The following is a 22,122-nucleotide window of genomic DNA, read 5'->3' on the forward strand; positions in this document are numbered from 1 at the left end:
AATGAGCATGGCAGGTGCAAAACTCGGGACATCTTTTCAGTCAATATCTTGTCATACCTTCTTTGGCAGACATAACAGCTTCATAACAGTCAGCTATAAGTCTTTCTCTTCTTGCTTTTGGATTTTTCCCCCCCACTCCTTGGTGCAGGAGTCTTCTAGCCTTTCCTGTTTGAGACCTCCCTGCAGTGAGTGGCCATCTCCTTGATCTTGCCTTTTGTGGCTGCTTTCAGAGCATGATGTGATTTCTACTAGATGGCTCCTGGCTAGGGACAGTTCCAAAACAGCCTCAGTTCTGAGCACCTTTCTGTATGATTGATTGATTGATTTGGTTAACCACAAAGAGCATCATGACTTCTTCAAGACTGATTAATTTTGGTGCACACTTTTATAGCCTCTTATTCATTACATCTGTATCCCGCTTTTCCTCCAGGCACGTAAGGCAGACTATATGGTTCTCTGCCTTTTTGTCCTCATATCAATCCTGTGAGCTAGGTTAGCCAAAATCACTAAGATCCATCTCCAAGTGAACCTCCCATGAAATGCAATAAGTACAAACTCTAATATTTTAGTTATTATGGCAGAGTCTGTGCACCAGCTAAGAATTATACTGTAGCTGATGAACTCTAGTTGGTGAATGCTTAGAACTAATCAGCTTTTAAGATATGAATGAGGAACTCACAGCCCTCCCAAAAGATATGAGATTGGATATGATGGAGCTGATGGGAGCAGAATATGGAGAACCATTGGTTGCCTACCTTTATGTTAAAATGTTTTATTATGTTTGTTGCCAAAGGTAAACATGGTGACCCCTCCAGAAATAGCATAAAACTGATTGCCTGTAGACTTTTCAATACAAAATATTGACCTTCTCATAATAAAAAGTAGAGTTTGATTAATATTAATTTATACAAAATGTATCTGTGTTTATTACTGAGAGCCAGTTTGGTCTATTGGTGAAGGCATCAGGCTAGAGACTGGGAGACCATGAGTTCTAGTCCCATCTTAGGCATGAAAGCCAGCTGGGTGACTTTGGGCCAGTTCCTCTCTCTCAGTCCACAATGTCAGGCTCAGGCAACAAGCCGGTCAGTCAATTTCTGTCGCAACCAACGGATCAACACTCAGTTAATACCAAAAAGAGAACCCTGCACTAGGGAAAACACTAGGAAAAAAAGTATCTGTGTTTATTATTACCGTATAAAATAGAATATACCGTGGCTATATAAATGAACAGAATGCTGTGAATTTTAACAAGTTTTTATTTTAATGCTACATTTATTATGTCTTATGTAATGTGACTGGCTTTTCAGGGATTGCAGTTTGAGATGGATTACACTAAAGTCTTGAATGAAACTTCAGGGTTTCTCAACCGTTCTTACTGCTCTGAGTCTTCAGATTCAGCATTCTTGCTTCACAGATCTACAAAGTAAAGTTAGTCTTTAGTCCTTGAGATGACCGAGCTCTGTTCAATTAGGATTTTAGAAGGCAAGGAATGGGATGGTACACAGAACTGAAAAATGATGCCAAGGGGGACATGGGTGACCTTTCTTAAGTATGCATTATATGCGTCTGAAGTTCAACTTAAAGTATAAATGTATAAATGACGTGTGCCACTCAAACCTTTTGGGAGGTCACCGCTGGTAGACTCTATGAAAAAATATCAAGAGTATCTTTCCTACCAGATAAAAGAATGTTTTGGGGTTTGTTTGTTTTTTGTTTGTTTTTCTGTTCATTAGTCTAGCATTAATCATGGAGTCCAGGATCAGACTGTAAAACAGAAGAATACAGCAATGATAATTAAAGTTTTAAAATTTCCTACCCTCATTATTTGGGCAGTGACTAGAAAAGAGATTTTTAAAATTAATTTTACAGACTTTATAGGGCTGGGTTGTGAGACATTTTTTTTAACCCTTTGATTGTGGGTTGCATATCAAGAACAGGACAAAGAGAGCACTGGGTCCCTGACAAATTTTATATAATTATTTTAAAGATGATTAAAATTACATTAATTAAATACAGTTAATTTGTTACTTCCAAGTGGAGCTAATTAAGCAAAGAAGCAATGGGCTCACCTTCATGAGGTGCTTGGCAGCAGAGGCTGAACAGCCAGTGTCAAGAATGGTTTGATCTCTCTCTTTTGTAACACATGCTGTTACAAAAGGCTTACTCCATGGGATGAGAAATATCAACCACTGACTGCTGTTTCTTAGCCACGCCCATTAAGAGGAAAGAGCCAGCGGGTGTGTGGATGTGTGCTCATCAATAAGTTGTACTTGTGGCTTGCAATGGCATCTGAAGGTTGTTTTCAGAACCAGGTACAAGACAGCTTGCTAAGTTTGTTATAATATATATTTAAGCAAAGATGTGGAAGGGGGAGTGATGAAGTGATAGCCATAGGGCTTCTTTATGTTCACACCCTCTCAATTTTTTAATGAAGTGCTCTCTTAATTGCCATTCTGACCTTCCCAAAGGTTAGTGTGAAACACAAAAGATTTCCATGGGTGTAGCAAAAACAATCGGCCCAGATGCTGACCTGGTTTTTTTTTTTTTAAACAAACTTTTTTGAGAATGAGTCCCAAGACAGATTCATTACAGGATCAGTCTTGGGTTTTGTGTATGTGTGTGTGCGTCTTGTACAGTAATGTGCCACTAATGAGTTATGTAGACCTTAGGTGGTATGGATGCAAAGAACACAGCAGGATAGCCCTGGGGTTGTAGAGGAGAGAGAGAGAGAGGGAACACCATGCTGGCTGGTTAATTGAAGAGGACTATTGAGACAATGATGCAGAACGCAGGTTTATGGCTTGTGTGATATAATCAGCAGGAGAAGGAAAACAAGCCATTTTGTCTCCCTTGTCCTTTTATAACTTTTTTCATTTTTAGATGGACTACATCACAGAGAAAATTCGTGAGCTGTGAAATAGGAAGAAGAACTTGAATATTAGGCAGACATTCTGCTAAACTCTAGATAAATATTCTTTGGACAAGACCAATGCATTCCACATTTCCTTTTCTCCTTTAGAACAACCAAGAAGAAAAGTTTAGAAGCATCTGTTTCTTGGTCTAAAAATAGACCTTGGTCTAAAAATAAACCATTGTTTGCTTGATGGTTTTGACTTAGCATAGAAGCAAGCACTCTTTGGGGCCAGTGCCACTCTAAACATTTGTCAGCAGTTGAAGCTCACAAGATGGGTGAGGAATCGTCACCCATGTCAGAAGGTCCAGGTTTGGGGAGGTAGTTTGATAATTTATTTTCTCTTTTTAACTGTGATAAGCCTATTTTAAGGCATACGCTATATTTTTTATAGATTTCTCTTCTCAAAATGGCAGGAAAGTGTGCATTCAGTTTTCCATAATCACAAGCAGAGAAGGCTCTAGAAGGCCATAAAAAGGGACTTAGGGGCCCAACATGGCCCTGGGATTGCACTCCCCCCCCCACCTCCCAGCACAGCATGTACGAGAACCTACCTATTGTGATTTGTGAACAGGATGCCTTAGTGTGTTTTGATAATCACAGCTATGTTTATTGAATAGACACAGTTTAAACAAACCATGGTTTAATGGAATATGTGAAGCTGGGCATTGTGTCACTGTAGCTGAATAAAGCCAAACTGATTTATTGACTGTTGATGGAAACCAGTCAAGATCACCATTTCAAGTTGGCATGTTTCCTTAAACTAATTAACACTACTGGTTCATCTATTAAGAGTTTATATAATTACATTTATATCAAGCTTGCAGCAATTTGCTGATATTACAGAAACAATGCTAATAATAAACCATATTGGAATGATCATATTAATGGGGATTAATGGCCGGGGAAGGCCAGCATAAAAAGATACGCTTGTAAGAATCATCTAAAATGTCCATTCCATTCCATTTCAGAGGAGGTTCCTTTTTGTGTGGGTAGGGCTACCCAGATCCGGGCTGCAAATAATTATCATGCACACATACATCAGTTAAGGCCTATTTTTAAACTTCTTGATTGCAATTCTATAATTTAATATTTAAGAAGATAACATTCATTTAGAATAAGCTTGCATGGAATTTTAAGATCTCTTATGCATGAGGTAATCTCAATTGCAACATATCCATTAATTGTTCTGATAGCTTACCTGATTATCTGTATATTAATAATGGCTACATCAGTGTTTTTTTTAAAATCCAGACAACCCCTTCGAAAAACAAAGCAACATCTGGAAGATAGCTTAGTTAGGGAGCTTAATGATTATTTTTAGCTAGGCTCTAAGAATTTTAATTTAATTTTAATTTAATGACATTAGCAGGAAGGAGAGACAGATTCTCTGTGTGAGTGACCAAAGGGAGAAAGAGGAGGGAAGAAGTTAGGTGGTGAATGGTTGACACTGGGATTGGAACATGTGCATAAAAAAGACTTTGAAGACATTGATAGAAGAAAGAAGATCCTGTGTGTGTAAGAAGGAGGGGGGGAAGTTGTGGAACATGGGGGAAGATGGAAGAAGAAAGAAGACCGAATGGTAAAGGAGTTATGGAGGCCTCTAGGAATGTGGATTGTGAGCGTTGAGTGGTGTTGAGCAGGTCCCTCCCATGCTTGCCACAGACTGCATCGTGCAATCCTTCACCCCAGGTGACTCTGTTACCATCACTTATTACATTTAGCAGCGCAGCGGAAGCCTGGGCCCATAACCTGTTGAGCAGGGCAAAGCAGTTTGCTAAACTAGTGATCAGTATTAGGAGAAACAAACACAGACGGTCCGTAGTTTTTCTTCATGTGTAGTCTATTTACAAATAACAGTAGAGCAACTTACAGCAGGCAAAGAACTCAATAGAAGATACAGTTCAACAGCAACGTAGTCATAGCAGAGAAAGAGAGAGCAAAAACTTGCTAGGCTCTCTTTTATACTACTTATAGCCAATTGGTTTGGGTTAGCAATGCCTTAGCTTTTTATTGGTCACACCTGTGAGTGTGTGAGCCAATTTGACTCCGTTTTAGCATCAAAATTTATTTCCCTGACAAGTGGGGTAAAGAAGATGTGAATATGCAGCAGAAGGAAGTAATTGGAATTGTGAAAGTGGGGGCTGCGAGTAAGATTTGGGATGTATTTGTTTCTTGAATTGATTGGTGGAAAGGTCAGCCGGTTTGATTTGTGGGATTGTGGTTGAAAGGGTAGATGGTTGGTTTTGAAGCTGAGTGTTATGATGTGCATTGGGGTTTTACAAAAGCTGTTGAAAAATTCTTTGTCATGTTTTGCAAATTACTCATCTAGAGGAGTTTCTTTGTTTATGTTTAACATTATTGGGACTTAATATGTGAGGGCTGTATTGCATGCTGTTGTTGGGCTATGATCAAGAAGAGCCTGTGTCATTCCTACCCCCATCGTTGCTGTCCTAAATGCTAGTTGTCCCTACTCATGCCACTGGGTGACTTTGATTCAGTGGGTTGTGGTGTTGTCCTGGCCTGTGCTTAGAAGTTGGGGATTGAGGGCACTTTGTTATGGTTTTGTTCCTACTTTGAGTATGGGGAACTTCTGTTCTCATTAATGGCCTTGGGGTTGGGTGGTTGCAGGTTCCCACATACTATTTAACATATTTATGAGGCCATAGAAGTAAGAAGCAGGAATTCTTTATGTCAATGATAGCCAGGTTTACTTCTCTTTTCCATCCTCACCTGGTGTGCCAAACAACCAATTCTTCTGTCTAGACAAGACTGCAGTCTAGATGAGGTATAACAAATTGAAACTGAATCTTTAAAAAGTCTAAAGGTTTGGTGGTTGGGGGAACTCCCAGTTTGAGAGAGCTTTTCTTGTTCCTAAGCAGTGTGTTCTTCCTCTGTGAGATCAAATATACGGTTTGAGGCTGAAGCTAGACCTTGCATTGTCCCAGGTCAGTGTGGGAGCTGGTAGTGCCTAATACCATCTGCAGGTGATCTACCATCTTGTTCCTCTAGTAGATCATCCACAGATGAGCCAATCTCCTACCATTACCCATACATTGGTTATCTCTCAATTAGGCTCTTTCAACAGGCTATAATGGGGATGTCCCTGAAGAAGATACAGAAATTTAAGTGGGACCAGAATGTAGTAGCCAATCTCTTTGCAATCCCTTGCTGGAGCTGTAGAGTACAGAAGCACTGAGATATATTCCCAGATACGAACCTGACCAGTGACTATCCTGCCCAGTGAGAATGCTATGTATGGGTTTTCCATTTACTGATGTTTGGCTTCAGGAGTCTGGAAACAGTGCACATCCATGGACCTCAGCTTGATTGATTTAATCTACGTAGATGCTCATCTGATATAGTGACTCTGCAGCAGATAAAAACAATACAAAAGAGTTGTGTAGAACACAGCAACACATGCAGCAGCCAAGAAATGAAAGCAATTTAAACCATGGAGCACATCATGGTCTTCTACTAACGATTCAGCCCCTATTCCTGGGAATGTAACCACATCTTAATGTCTTCTGAAAGGCCAGCAGGGTGGGGCCAATCTGCTCTCTGTTCCATAGGCAGGGTAGCAAGGTAACACTCTTTGACTGTTTATTGTGAAACCTTCTGCTCCTCCAGTGCAAAAGCTCTGGGCATCTTAAAGATTCCTTATTTATTTATTAAATTTTTAGTCAGCACAATAATTTTGGACATGCTGCATTAAAAAAAAAAAAAAGAATAAAACCCAGCCATCAGTTCAGGAAGCAGAAAAGCAGCGTTAAATGGATTAAAAATAGCCTTCATCGACGGTTGGCATTAAAAATTCCCTGTAAAGCTGAGGATTTAAAATGTTGTGTGTGTGTGTTGTAATGCAACAAAATAACTGTATGGGCATCAGGTGAGTCTTCTCAGAGAGGGCATTTCATCAATGAGATACAAGAGTTGCTTTCTGCAAGTATGTTTATAATAACTGTAGAATCAAAAGAACAAGATCATTAAGGATTTCCTGCTCTTGTATAAAAATGCCATCCTGGTGGAAATGAGCATGGAGGGCCAGCTTTTCTGCAAAGCGCCAGGACAGTGACCTTGGATTTTGAAGGTTTTGAAAACCTTAGAATCGAAGCTCCATGCCAAAGTATATGTTGTTCAGGACCGTTCCTCTCCCCGTCTCCCAGCGTATGGCTCAGATTAGTAGGTGTTGCCAGTACAAATATGCAAGTCCAATTCTGATAATTCCTTTGCATCAGCAGTCACTCACAACAGGAAGTCATTGTTAAACATTTGCTTGTACAGTATCTCTGTTTATTTACTCTCTGTATGTAACACATGCATGCACAAAACAGACTTCTGGCTTGCTTACTAACAAAACATTAAAATACACTTGCAGATCACAAGCCAATCTAATAAAGCTGTCCAGCTCCAGTCTTTGAGAACAAGATCCCATCAATAATCAATTTGGCAAGCAGCACCAATGACAGATAAACCAATGTTAAAAATAAGAAATTTTTCATAAGATCTTTCAAGGGAGAGAGAAGTAAAGATTCTTCGCCAGTTAAGGAAAGGGAACTCTGGTTAGTCTAGAGTAGCTAGGTTAGGTTGGGTGGGAATCACTGGCACTATTGTTCACTGTGTCTGGAGAGCACCAGGTTGGGGAAGACTAGTTTAAAGTCTTTATCACTTTAGTGAAAGTGCTTCCTAAATTTGTTTCTCACCCACGATTCGTTTCTCCTTGGTTGCATACAAACATTTTCATTTGCCCTAGGAACGTATCTAGCATAGTCCCTCACACAATTCAAAAACATTTTTCCCAGCTGTCTGAGTATTTAGTGCAATAACCAAGAGGCCTGGGGTGTGATTTGAGATCATATCCAAAGGAATGAATAAATCCCCCAAATATTTAAAATAGAAACCAGATGCCATCTGATAATTATTCTGCACCTGCTACCTCAATTTGTAACAAATAGGTTCATTATTCAGGGAGAAGGAGAAATCTCAGCTGTTAAAGAGTGTGCAACCTTTAACTGCTTTGCTTGTTACCCTTGTAGAAATTAAGGATGTTCTGTATAGTTAGTAGATTAATATCTTTTTTTAATTGGTGGGGCTGAGATTAAAGAATTTGGCCCTGCTGGGTAATCGTAATGTTTTTAGAGGATATCTAGTAGGGGAAGAATGCTTAATATGGTTTGAAATCATGAAGTAATTAATAAAAATGGTCTGTGTAGTCTACTTTTCTTACTGATAGATGAGGAGGAGGAGGAGGAGGAGGAGGAGGAGGAGGAGGCCTTGTTTAGCTGACTCTGCCCAAACAGTGGTTCTTCCTTATCAGCTTCAGATCCCTCCTTTGTGTCTCACTTTTCCATAACTCAAGTTGTCAAACTTTATTATGGGTCACTGATCCAGTCTTCTTCATCTCTCGCTTTTCGGTAACTCTAGCTCTTTTTCACTTCTTAACATGGCAGATGAGTCCCGTTGGCTTCTTCAAACATGTTGGCCCTCCATGTGTGCACCACCAGTGATCCATGGCTAGTGAAATCATTGTGATGCTGTTGTGCTACAGTAGTTTTTCCACCATTCTCCCCGCCCTAAAGGACGGAGTGTGTCTGCTGTGCTCCACAAACGTTCAGTCTGTAACAGGACATAATCATTCAGGGCATGGAGTGCTGCAGTGAACTATAACCGAAATACAGAAAATGCCCAGGAGACTTGAAGTACAAATTGAAAGCATTACTTTTTCAAATCTCCATTGCAGATAGCATGTAATTTGTTAATATGATTTTAGTTTAAAGGTTGACAGCCTTAGTGATCTTCCATCTTCCAGTAATCTGGAATAAATAATACTGCATTGCATTCCATTAGTTTGTAGTGTGCATGTCAGATTTGAAACCTCACACTAATATTGGACAAGGCAAGATGGTCTTCTTAAGAAAAAGATTTACTCTTTTTGTGGACTTCATTGAAAGAGCTATATATCCTTACCTTCAAACTTATGGAAAGAAGCATGTTTCAGCAGTTGTTAACATTAAATAAAAATGTAAGATGCTATTTCAGGGGGTTGTGATTTCATCTCTCATAAGCCTATGCAGCAAAAGACTCAACAGTGGGACACATACGAGAAAATCAAGGGATTTGCAGAAGGTATAAGAAATCTTTCATTTATTTATTTATCATTCTATAAAACAAGCCGTGTTTTGTTATATGTAAGAAATGCACTGGTGCCTTAGATAAGGCTAGAGAAAAGGCAGTTTTCGTATAATTTCTCTGCTATATGAATTAAAAAAAAATCAACAATTTCATTTGACTTCTGGCCTAGGATCAGTGGAATTTGGCAACAGAATTGACAATAATGGAATTTCCTTTTGGCTTTGCACGGTGTCTAAATCAGGTCATTCTGGCTTGTTCAGTGAACTGTCATTTCAAAAAGCTTTTGCTTTGTCCTTGGAAAACATAAGCATTTTATCTGATTGTATTTTATTATTTATTCTGGTTAATTGTCTTACCAAGTATTGGCATGAAGGGAGACCCAGAAGTATGCAACCATTAAATCAATTCCCAATAGCTGAACATATGGGAAGGACACCAATCAAGCAAGGATTATTCTACGTTCAATTATTTCTATGTAGTCAGAATATACAGATGCATTCCCCTACACTGTCAGATCATGCCATGGTGAAATTAGAGCCACGGTGCCTTTTGCATCCAAAGAAATGGCAATACAGGAGTAAAAACATGTTAAAGTGCGTGTGTATCAGGCTGATATGTGACGTGGCAAGCCCTTCAAATAATACATAAGAGGCAGGAAGAAGGAAGGACAGAATATTCAGGTCCTTTCAGTCACAAATGCTGCTGTTAATTTTTCCAGCCTCCTGTTTTGTCACTTCTCCCCTTGCTTGGAAAAACAGCATTTTTTTCTAGAGCAAAATCTAAGACCTGTGGAATGTGTTTGGTGAGATCATGAAGCTCTGTGGCCAGTTGAGGATTGAACTACATGCTCATGTGCTTTGCTTCTTTGTCTGGATGGCCCCAACTAATCAGATGTCTTGGACTATGACACCATTGAGGACGAGGAACTCCGTTCTGATCAGTGTTTCTCAACCTTGGCAACTTTAAGATGTGTGGACTTCAAATCCCAGAATTCCCCAGCCAGCCCTCCCCCCCCAGTTTTTTTGCAACAACCCCACAGGGACAATTAGACAAATGTGAAAAGCATTCTACAAAAGTTGAGTGTGTAAAAGCCAGCCATAGATATCAAGCGGAACACAGTATCTTTACACGGTTTCTCCAATCTTGTGGGGAAAATCTTGCTTGTGGCCAGAACAGTCACAATAAGGAAGGATTTTGGTTTGGCCATACTTTGCTGCCCTGAACTAGACTCCTGCTGTTCCTAGGGTATCACTTGGTTTACAGCACAAGGCAGAACTCCATCCTTCATCTCCTTGGTCATCCTACTCATCTCCCCAACCTTTCAAGCTCCTAGTAGAGAAATGGTACTACAGCCAAGATTGTATAACCTCTTACCTCCAACTCCTGCTTTGTCACTTGCATCACTTGTTTTTGTTAGGGACTTACAACGGCTTGTATTGTGCTCTCTGGAGGATTTTGTATACCTTGGCAAATGCCCAGATCTGATAGTGAAATAGGCCGGCTTTGTAGAGCCTATTTGGATCAGGAAGAGATTAGAAATGAAAACCTAGCCTCTTGTTTCTTTTCATTTTCCTCTTGCAATAATTCCCCCAGTATTGCCTCCTTCCGTGCGATCAGGGTCAAAGGTATAATATAGTCCCATTTCCTGCTGCGTGGGAAGCACCAACATCCTGTGTTCACGGTTGCCTGTGCTAATCAGCATCAACCTTGGAAATTACCTTGCTTTCATGGAGTTTGAGTGATTGTAAATGAAACTTTGAAAGGCCTGGGCCGCCGTGTATATATTTGGCATGTTTTACTTCTGGCCTGTAGTTTCCTTTGCTTCAGCTGATGAAGAGCCACTCTTTCTGGATTCAGAATTTTTGAGTCCTTTCCTGCATTTTATTTAGTTCAAGAAATAGCAATGAAAAATATTAAAAATGACAAGCTGTATTATTCCATTGTACGAAAAACTCTCAAATACCTGAAACCTACAGTAAGTTGCATTTCCACATACAAGCATGCATGCAACCATATCTGTCCATCCATCCATCCATCCATCCATCCATCCATCCATCCATCCATCCATCCATCATATTTATAACTCCATCACTCCTGGTAAAACCAGCCTGAAGCAGTTATATCAAATGTATTTTGTTCAAAAAGAACAAAAGGCAGATTATAGATCTACAAAGATGTGTAATGGTAGTAGGGAGCTTTAACTGTCCCGATGTTTTCTGGAAGATAAATTCTGCCAAGCATCCTTCTTCCAGGAAATTCCTGACTTCTCTTTCTGACCACTGTTACCTTTTAGAGGGTAGAGAAGAAGCAAGAGGATATTATCTTTGATGATAAAAAGAAAGAAAATAGAAGTAGCAAGATCATTTGAGGCAACAGTCTGTATAATGGTAATTGATTTTAAGGGAAATCAAGGCTCTTGGTTTTGATTTTAAGCTAATATTGTAGGTTTCAAAAACATGGACTTTAATAATCTCAGAATTATGATAAGTAGGATTCCATGTCAGGAGAAGCTAGTGATAAAAGGAACTCATTTGGAGTTCCTAAAAAAGGAGATACTAAGAACCCAAGAGCAAAAATAATAGGGGAGGGAAATGGTAGGCAAACAGAAAAATGTTACTGCATTAAAAGATTATGTGCCATCAAGTCATTTTCATCTTCTAGGGACCACTTAGATAGATTTTTCTCCATGACAATCTGTCCCTAACCTGGTCTTTCAAGTCTCCCAATGGTGCACTCATTGCCACTGTAATTGAGTCCATCCATCTTGCTGTTGGTCATTCTCTTCTCCTCTTTCCTTCCACCTTTCCCAGCATTAGAGCCTTCTCCAGACAACTAGTTCTTCCTATAGTATGTCCAAAGTAGGATAATTTGAGTCTGGTCATTTGTGCCTCAAATAAGAATTCCGGGTTGATTGGTTTGATGATACCTTGGCTGTCCAGGGTATTCTCAGGAGTCTTCTCTAACACCAGAAGTAATAGTTACACTTCAAGTACTGTGTCCAGTTCTGGGCATCAGAATCAGGCGTGGGTGATGAGGATTACCAGGGGACAAGAAGCCAAGACATTTGAGAGAGATTGAAAGCACTGGGAATGTTTAGCCTTTGGAAAAGACAGCTGAGTCTGGATAGGATAAAACTCTTTAAATACCTGAAAGGTTGCCCAATAGGAGAAGGTCAAGACCTGTTCTCCCTTATTCCAAAGTGCAGGACATGGAATAATGGATTTAAGCTGCAGGAAGACAGATTCTGATTGAATGTTGGGAGAAAAAAAACTCCTAAGTAAAAAAGCAGCTCAACAATGAAATCAATTACTCAGAGAAGTTGTGGGCTCCTCTTCACTGGACATGTTCAAGCAGAGGCTAAGCGGCCATCTGTCAAGGATGCTTTAATTGAGATTCCTGCACTGAGCAGGGGTTGGACTTAATGGCCTCAGTGGCCCCTTCTCACTCTCATTCTGTATATCTAAATCATTCTTTTTGAAGTTGGTTAATGGCTATGAGGAAGGAGAAATTACTTTTGCATTGAAAAGCAGCCTCCCTTTATGAACCCCAAAAGCACTTCAATTAAATTCCAACCTGCTTGAATACCTGCTAAAACCAGAGCTTGCCAATAACAGACAATTTGTTTACTAAACAGGGATTGTAATTAAAATAGCTGTTCTCTGTTAATGATAAATGAAGAATGGTTTTTCAGGATACAACATCCATTTAATTACTGGTCAGCCTCATGATAAACAATGCATTTTTAAGCCATTCAGCCAAACCTTGATTGAATAGTGATCTTAACTTAAGAAATTAAAAAGCCCCAAATGCCAATGAGAACAATATCACAGTGGGCAATTGTTGATTGATTTTTTTTCTCCATTGATAAATAATACATAACTTTTTCAATCTGGACAAACTAATCCACATATAAGCAGGTGTGGATCATAATCTCCAAAGAGATTATCTTTTGCTTCAAGCCATTAAACTGGACTACAGAGTTGCTCAGTTGTCCTTTCTTCCTGCTGCTTATCCAAGGGCCTTCTTAGTAATGGCACCCACTTTGCAAAATAATTCTTCAGGAAGCTTGTTTGGCTGCATCTTAAAACCAGAGAGTTTGAAAAGGCATTTGGAAGCCATCTAATCAAATGTTCTGGGTTTTATTTTTGTTTTTCTTCCTGTGTTGAAGATGCATCTTCAAAAATAGATTTATTTAGTTGGCTTTTGAGCTCTCTGGTTTGTTTCAGGTTTTTTTTTTTTTTAATGTGTTATATCTCTTATAGCATTGTGAGCTACTGGGCATATGAGCATATGGGGCTGAATGGAAGAGATGATAAAGTGGTTTTAGAAATAAATATAAGATGACTCCCTGGGGAATTGCGAGAGGTCACAAAATATATTTCTTCATACTTGCCTGGAGAATATTCTACTCTCTTGCCTTGAGGACAAAACTAAAGAGTGTCTCAATAAATCCCTTCCTCAGGGCCAGCAAAGAGGCAGGGTAGAATTGGGAGAGGTCACTTCAAGGGAAGAACAGCTTGGATCTTTCTGCTATACTCAGAGGTGGGTGGGTAGAGAAAAGCAATTAGCAGGGAAGGGGGACTTGCTTGTAAAATAAACTCTACCAGATAACATGAGTAAAACCTATACAATCAGAAGAAAGCACTTCACACAGTGAGACTGAGGATGGCTATTAAAAAGGGATAGGATAAATTCATCAAAGACAGGTCTGTCTGTTCAGTCTCGAAGACTCAGTATTTTCTGCAGGTTGGGGAAGGCCTCCCTCCAAATACCAGGGAACATCAGGGGAAGATATCTTCATTTCACACCAGTGACTCATAGCATCTTCTAATGTCATCCAACCATTGCTGTGCCAAAACAACCGTAATGAGGACAAGCTTTATATCATTTCAATGATAGCTGGAAGATGCTGTGCAGATGTCATAAATCAGCAGTGGGGAAATGCTCTGTGTCTCAGTTTCCTGCTTAAAAGCACCCCAAGGCCAGAAACGTTCTGTTGGCTGCTGTGGGAGACAGAGTCTGAACTAAGGTGGGCCTTGGCGTGATCCAGTAGAGCTGGTCTTAGGTTTCCGTATTGTGACATTCTCCTGAATCCTTTCCTTGCCACTCTTCCATTGGAACTCCTGTTTTGTTTTGTTTGCCCAGGTCCTGGGACAGAATGAGAAGCCTTGGAAAGCAGTGTTGGTTGTACTGACTGAGAAAGATCTCTTGATATTTGAGAGCATGCCGCGCATCAAGGAAGCTTGGTCTACTCCGCTTCATTCCTACCCTCTCTTGGCTACCAGGTACCTTCTCTTCTTTAGTCCAGAAAGTGTATATATTTTTTAAGAAATCTCATTTGTAAATTACTCATTGGCCATGTTTTTTACCTTCCATTTTAGCCAGAGGGACTTATGCAGATCTGTAATAAAACAGGTTCCCCCCTCTGGCTACAATTAAAAAGGCAGGAGACAAAAAATAATTGGAAAGAGAGATGAGAAATAACAAATGATGTGTTTCCATGGATTGAGATAGGAAATAGTATGACATTATTTTATTAACTGGCTTCTATAGTACTTTCCATATCAAAAGATCTGTCCGTCCGTCCATCCATCCATCCAAACGGGATCTGTTATAAAACACACATGGAATTTTAGCCCCTTGCCATGTGTATTTTCTTTAATGGATAGTTTTCATAGTTCATAGCTGTACAACCACCTCATTTTGGCAGTCTGAGAAGCTGCACAGAGTTGTGCTACTGAAGCTGCTGATGTGCCAGAAATCATGCACACAGCAAGGCTTGTGATGGGAGGAAATGCAGAACACCATTTTATCATTGGATTAGCTAACAACTCAGATGTCCTCAGCTCTGGGGACAAGGCAAAAGCAGTGATTTGAGGTCATATTCTTGAGGCAACATCTTTGAGCCCCCATTAGGGGAACATGTGATAAGCCCATAGCATACTTTTGTTGTTGTTGTTTAGTCGTTAAGTCGTGTCCGACTCTTCGTGACCCCATGAACCATATTGCGCCAGGCCTTCCTGTCCTTCACTGCCTCCCTGAGTTTGGTCAGTTTCATGCTCATTGCTTCAGTGATGCTATCTAACCATCTCATCCTCTGCCGTCCTCTTCTCCTTTTGCCTTCAATCTTTCCCAGCATCAGGGTCTTCTCCAAAGAGATCTCTCTTCGCATTAGGTGGCCAAAATATCTGAGCTTGAGCTTCATTATCGATCCTTCCAATGAGCAATCAGGGTTGATTTCCTTTAAGATTGACTGGTTTGACCTCCTAGCAGTCCAGGGAACTCTTAAGAGTCTTCTCCAGCACCACAGTTCAAAGGCATCAATTCTTCGGCGCTCGGCCTTTTTATGGTCCAGCTCTCACAGCCATACATTACTACTGGAAAAACCATAGCTTTGACTATGCGGATCTTTGTCGGCAAGGTGACGTCTCTGCTTTTTAATATGCTATCTAGGCTTGCCATAGCTTTCCTCCCAAGGAGCAAGCGTCTTTTAATTTCATGGCTGCAGTCTCCGTCTGCGGTGATCTTGGAGCCCAAATAAATGAAGTCTGTTACTGCTTCCATTTCTACCCCTTCTATTTGCCAGGAATTGATGGGTCCAGATGCCATGATCTTAGTTTTTTTAATGTTGAGTTTCAAGCCAGCTTTTGCACTCTCCTCTTTCACCCTCATCAAGAGGCTCTTTAGTTCTTCTTCACTTTCTGCCATTAGGGTGGTATCGTCCGCATATCTGAGGTTGTTGATGATTCTCCCTGCAATCTTAATTCCGGCTTGTGATTCTTCCAGCCTGGCATTTCTCATGATGTACTCTGCATATAGGTTAAATAAGCAGGGTGACAGTATACAGCCTTGTCGTACACCTTTCCCTATTTTGAACCAATCGGTTGTTCCATGACCGGTTCTAACTGTTGCTTCTTGGCCCGCATACAGATTTCTCAGGAGACAGGTAAGGTGGTCTGGTATTCCCATCTCTTTAAGAATTTGCCACAGTTTGTTGTGATCCACACAATCAAAGGCTTTTGCATAGTCAATGAAGCAGAAGTAGATATTTTTCTGGAACTCTCGTGCTTTCTCCATGATCCAGCGAATGTTGGCGATTTGATCTCTAGTTCCTCTGCCTCTTCGAAACCCAGCTTGTACATCCGGTAGTTCTCGGTTCATATATTGCTGAAGCCTAGCTTGTAGGATTTTGAGCATAACCTTGCTAGCATGTGAAATGAGTGCAATTGTGCAATAGTTTGAGCATTCTTTGGCGTTGCCCTTCTTTGGAATTGGAACGTAAACTGACCTTTTCCAATCCCGTGGCCACTGTTGCGTTTTCCAAACTTGCTGGCATATTGAGTGCAGCACTTTAACACCATCATCTTTTAGTATTTTAAATAACTCAGCTGGAATCCTGTCATCTCCACTAGCTTTGTTGTTAGCAATGCTTCCTAAGGCCCACTTGACTTCACTCTCTAGGATGTCTGGCTCAAGGTCAGTGATCACACCAGCGTGGACATCAGGGACATTAAGATCTTTCTTGTATAGTTCTTCTGTGTATTCTTGCCACCTCTTCTTAATCTCTTCTGCTTCTGTTAGGTCCCTGCCTTTTTGTCCTTTATCATGCCCATCTTTGCACTAAACATTCCTTTCATATCTCCAATTTTCTTGAAGAGATCTCTAGTCTTCCCCATTCTATTGTTTTCCTCAATTTCTTTGCATTGTTCATTTAAGAAGGCCTTCTTATCTCTCCTGGCTATTCTCTGGAAATCTGCATTCAGTTGCTTATATCTTTCCCTTTCACCCTTGCTTTTCGCATTCCTTCTTTCCACAGCTATTTGTAAAGCCTCATCAGACAGCCATTTTGCTTTCTTGCATTTCTTTTTCTTTGGGATGGTTTTAGTTGCTGCCTCCTGTACAATGTTACGGACCTCCGTCCATAGTTCTTCAGGCACTCTGTCTACCAAATCTAATCCTCTAAATCTATTCATCACCTTCACTGTGTACTCACAAGGAATATGATCTAAGTCATACCTGAGTGGTCTAGTGGTTTTCCCTACATTCTTCAATTTAAGCCTAAATTTTGCAGTAAGAAGCTCATGATCTGAGCCACAGTCAGCTCCTGGTCTTGTTTTTGCTGTCTGTATAGAGCTTCTCCATCTTTGGCTGCAAAGTATATAATCAATCTGGTTTCGGTATTGACCATCTGGTGATGTCCATGTGTAGAGTCGTCTCTTGTGTTGTTGGAAAAGAGTGTTTGCTATGACTAGCTTGTTCTCTTGACAGAACTCTATTAGCCTTTGCCCTGCTTCATTTTGTACTCCAAGGCCAAATTTGCCTGTTATTCCGATTACTCCTTGACTTCCTACTTTAGCATTCCAATCCCCTATGATGAAAAGGACATCTTTTTTTGGTGCTAGTTCTAGAAGGTGTTGTAGGTCTTCATAGAAGCGGTCAACTTCAGTTTCTTCAGCATCAGTGGTTGGGGCATAGACTTGGATGACTGTGATATTGAATGGTTTGCCTTGGATACGCACTGAGATCATTCTGTCGTTTTTGAGGTTGTACCCCATTACTGCCTTTCCCACTCTCTTATTCACTATGAGTGCAACTCCATTTCTTCTAAGGGTTTCTTGCCCACAGTAGTAGATATAATGGTCACCCGAATTAAATTCACCCATTCCCGTCCATTTCAGTTCGCTGATTCCCAAGATGTCGACGTTCAATCTTGTCATCTCATGTTTGACCACATCCAGCTTGCCTTGGTTCATAGATCTTACATTCCAGGTACCTATACAATATTGTTCTTTACAGCATCGGACCTTCTTTTCGCTTCCAGATACATCCACAGCTGAACGTCCTTTCGGCTTTGGCCCAGCCGCTTCACTCTTTCTGGAGCTACTTGGAATTGCCCTCCGCTCTTCCCCAGTAGCATATTGGACACCTTCCGACCTGAGGGGCTCATCTTCCGGCGTCATATCTTTTAGCCTTCTAACATTGTCCATGGGGTTTTCTTGGCAAGGATACTGGAGTGGGTTGCCATTTCCTTCTCCAGTGGACCACATTTTGTCAGAACTCTCTGTCATGACCTGTCCGTCTTGGGTGGCCCTGCACGGTATAGCTCATGGCTTCACTGAGTTACGCAAGCCCCTTCGCCACGACAAGGCAGTGATCCATGAAGGGGATAGCATACTTTAGAGTTATCTAGTCATTGTTGTATACAAATAACAATTATGGGGCTAGGTTTTATATCACTTCAGTGATGGCTGGCTGATGCTAGGAAGACACTGTAAGTCACAAGTAGAAAAATGACTATCCCCATTTATGATTCACTTGATTTTTTAAAAATTATCATGCTGACCAGACTTATGTATAATTATCATTTATTTAGCACAGTAACTGGAGATTTTGCTGTATCAAGTGGAGCAATAAAGGATTTTGTCTTGGGTCCTGTGCTGTTCCACATTTCTATCAGTGACTTGGATGAATGAATTGAGCCAACATTTATCAAGTTGGAGATGACACAAAGTTGGGACAGGTGACTAATATTTCAGAAGAAAGAGATAAGATTCAAAAAGGTCTAGACAGGCTTCAGCAGGATGGAATTTAACAAGGAAAAGTCTAAGATTCTGCACCTAGGTAGGAAAAGAAAAATGAAAGGCGCAAGTGTAGGATGGGGGAGACCTGATTTGGCAAAAGCCTTTGTGAAAGGGATCTGGATGTCCTTGTTGAACACAAGTTGAACATGAGCCAGTAGTGTGGAGCAGCTGATCAAAAGGTAAATGCTATCTTGGGATGCATTAAATGGAGCATAGGGGCCAGTCAATGGAAGTAATTGTCCCTTTGTGCTTTGCTCTGGACGTTCCTTGGTTGGAATATTGCATCCAGTTTTTGGCACCCTATTTCAAAAGGGACAGTGAGAAATTAGAACAATTTCAGAGGAGGGTTACCAAGATGGTGAGGGGACTGGCATGATTAAAGGAACCAGATATATTTAGCTTAGAGAAGGGATGGCAGAGTGGAGAGAAATATCACATAGAAGAGGAAGCTGACTTCTTCTCTATTACCCCAGAGGTCAGGACCAGAAACAGTGGGTTTGAAGGAAGAAGGCTCAGGTTAGAAATCAGAAGGAACATCCTGCCACATGAAGTGGTGGGTTTTCTTTCTGTGGGAGGTCTTCAGACAGAAGCAGATGGTCATTTGCTAGAGATGCTCTAACACAGCTTTGCTGACTGGTGAATTCTAGGAGTTGAACTCCATCCATCTTAAAGTCGCTGAGGTTGAGAAACATTGCTCTAGCAGAACTCTACTGATTGGATTAGATGACCTCTAATGTTCCTTCCAACTCTGTGATTCCTTGAAATAACTGCATTTGTGGGATCCTCATTGGTTAGTTGGCAGTTTGCATTAATAAAAGTGGCAATTTTATCAGGTGAAAGTCTAGAGCAGGGTTTCTCAACCTTGGCAGCCTTAAGCTGTGTGTGAACTTCAACTCCCAGAATTCCCCAGCCAGAATGCTGGCTGGAGAATTCTGGGAGTTGAAGTCCACACAGCCTAAAGCCGCCTAGGCTGAGAAACACTGGTCTAGAGTGACTACAAATTAATTGTGGCATGAAAAGCACAGCGAATTCTACCCTCTTCCAGTAACCCCAAATTTCTAGACTTATCAGCTGCTCACATTCACTGGTCTTTCATTCTACATACCTGTCACTTGACTCCAGTTGGTAAATCTCAAAGCTCTTGATCAGAGAGACAGTTGGTACTCATATCCATACCATTTTGAGGAAAAGAAAGAGAATGGACAGTGCATCGCCCTGAGGTTCTCAGATAGAGGAAAGTCCAGGTTAAAAAAAAAAACTATTTGTTTAAATTAAATTATTCATCTGTTGAGATCTACAGCAGAGATCTTTCTGAAAATACAATTCAAGTCCCCATCTATCAGGGAAATTAAGAGGGTCTTTTTCTGTCTTGCTTTGAAGCTCCAAAATTCCAGAGCTATATTTAGCCTCTGCTCTTTCTGTCTCTCATGAATCTCAAAAAACAAACCCCTTTAGCCAAGGCTTTAAAAGTCACTGATTCTTTTATTTCTGATTTGATTTGTTTTTCTTTTTCAAATTCTGCAATTGATGTGTTATTGGAAAATTTAAAAGATGTGAAAGTGACCCCTCCCAGCTTTAAACTGTCAGCCATCAAAGGGGGGCGGTGTACTGAACAGAATGGGGGCATAGAAAACAAGTGACTGAAGAAATGCATGATAACTTTGCAAAAATTGCAAAGTGGTGCTTTCTAGATGGTTCTAGAAAGCACCACTTTGCAATTCACATGGCTGATGGGGAGCAAAGCTGTGAAATATAAATGGAATGTACGTACGCATCTGGAAGAAGGCAGTAGAATTATAGTACGCCAGTAGTTGGTGACAACCAGGATTTCTGTGCCTGAATCCTCTTCATGTTGCAAGTATGATTAACGTAGCTCCTTTGTAGCACATTCTGTCTTGCGCATAGCAGAATATAAGGCCATCTCCCCGAAGATGGCATTCTCAAGAGCTGTCAGACCAACTTCTAGAATTCTCCACCAGCTGCCTAGGAATTCTGGGTGTTGAAGTCCTACACATCTGGAGGCCACCAAGTGGGAAAAGGCTTTCATAAACTATAAGTGGTTCTTGGAAACACAAGAAAGTTGAATAAATGGTATTATTTAATGGAGATTCAGTAAAGCATGAACTGTCAATGGAAGGCTCAGGCCCACTGCAGGGATATTCTCATGTTACTAGCTAAAGCTGGCCCATGGAGTGATAACTGTTGAGCTGTCACTAGGGAAAACATTCCTCACATAGTTGTGGAGAGTGAATGGAGATGAATGACTTGTTGAAGGCCAGCCTCCCAACATAAGTAGGATTCTGCTGGTGAGCAAAAAAAAGGACAGGTTGGAAATGTTCTTATGATACAAGACTGACAAACTATTACTGCAGAAAAAAATCAGCCACAGTGGCTTGTATACATGCTTTTGGGGTTTAAACCTGGCACCTTGGCTTGAAACAGTGGAATCAGCTGAAACTCTCACCCCATCCCTAATGCACGTTTACTTGGACTGCAGTTTTTATCATCCTCGACTACCAGTGCCTAGCAGGCACATTTTGCCTGCCCTGTATTTGTTTTGTTCTGGAAGCCACATGGAAACCTGAGAAACTTTGCAACCTCTGAATAGCCCAAGAAGCCAGTGAAATGTCTGGGGTATCCAGTTCCCTGTTTCTATAGACAGGAAGGTTATCTGAGGACAGCTACTTAGGACAGAACAACTAAGTTGCCACAAGCATGCAAGTCAGAGGGCCTGAAAATATACATCATGAGACACAGCTTCTTCTTTGAAAAATTCATCCCACCAGCATGCTATGTATCATCAGAATCAATTACATCAGAATCCCAATATTCAGCTATTTTAGATACACCTAAATGGATCTTCCCAATCTTGCTTTAAATTTGTCCATTTTTGGACCATGGCAGTTGGTTCAGAAATCTTTCCCATAGAGCCAAACCTGAGCACCTAAGTTTGTTCCAATAGTTTTTCTCTTTCTGTATTTCCTAAGCATTACCCTGGAAGTTATAGCCCTCACCTTACTTGTAAACCTTTGTATTGCTCGGGGTTCCCTCGGGTTTATTACACATTTCCTTTCTGCTAGAGATAATTTGCCAGGATCTGGATCGCACTGAGCACTTGTGTTCATCTGAGTGGCTTGCAGTTTGCTTGAAATTACAGCTGAATGCCGAAGTCTGAATGCTGAGTTTCTTTAATGCTAATGGGGCTAATACTATAATGATGCTCCACTGTGTTTGTATTAATTACCAGTATATTGTTATAACAAGTCTTTGGAACTTTTGTGAATCAGAAGAATCGAATGGTAGCATCTGGATAAGCCAGATACCCTTATCTTGGGCATTTGTGGCCCATGAAGGATAAACTATTTGCACAAAGTTCTCAGCAGACTGATCCAAGCAGTTACTTGCAAAGAATCATGACAACTTTATAGACAGGTAAACCTTCTAAAAATGAGTTTGTAGTCATCTAGCAGGCCAGAATAAGTATTTGGGGAAAGTGTC

General features: G+C 40.6%; 1 protein-coding gene and 1 long non-coding RNA gene across 3 annotated transcripts in view; one reads left to right on the forward strand and one right to left on the reverse strand.

Annotated features, from left to right (window-relative positions):
- The window catches only part of SNTB1 (syntrophin beta 1), a 97,033-nt gene that overhangs the window by 66,576 nt on the left and 8,335 nt on the right, over nucleotides 1-22,122 (forward strand). Inside the window, exon 4 of the mRNA XM_088149003.1 lies at nucleotides 14,189-14,328. Coding sequence (XP_088005129.1) covers nucleotides 14,189-14,328 — 140 coding nt within the window. The remainder of the gene's footprint in view (nucleotides 1-14,188; nucleotides 14,329-22,122) is intronic.
- Nucleotides 1,271-20,516, reverse strand: LOC112542410 (uncharacterized). Of its 2 annotated transcripts, XR_015797565.1 has the most exons (5): nucleotides 20,396-20,516; nucleotides 19,730-19,839; nucleotides 10,762-10,917; nucleotides 6,132-6,281; nucleotides 1,271-1,416 (listed from the first exon to the last, which is right to left on the reverse strand). It is a non-coding gene; the product is annotated as an uncharacterized LOC112542410 (long non-coding RNA). The 2 variants fall into 2 exon arrangements; XR_015797564.1 differs by lacking the exon at nucleotides 10,762-10,917.

The sequence above is a fragment of the Python bivittatus genome, unplaced genomic scaffold, assembly GCF_059951505.1.
Source record: "Python bivittatus isolate LINGU-HERP-01145 unplaced genomic scaffold, Pbiv_v1 ctg000590_np1212, whole genome shotgun sequence".
NCBI lineage: Eukaryota > Metazoa > Chordata > Lepidosauria > Squamata > Pythonidae > Python > Python bivittatus.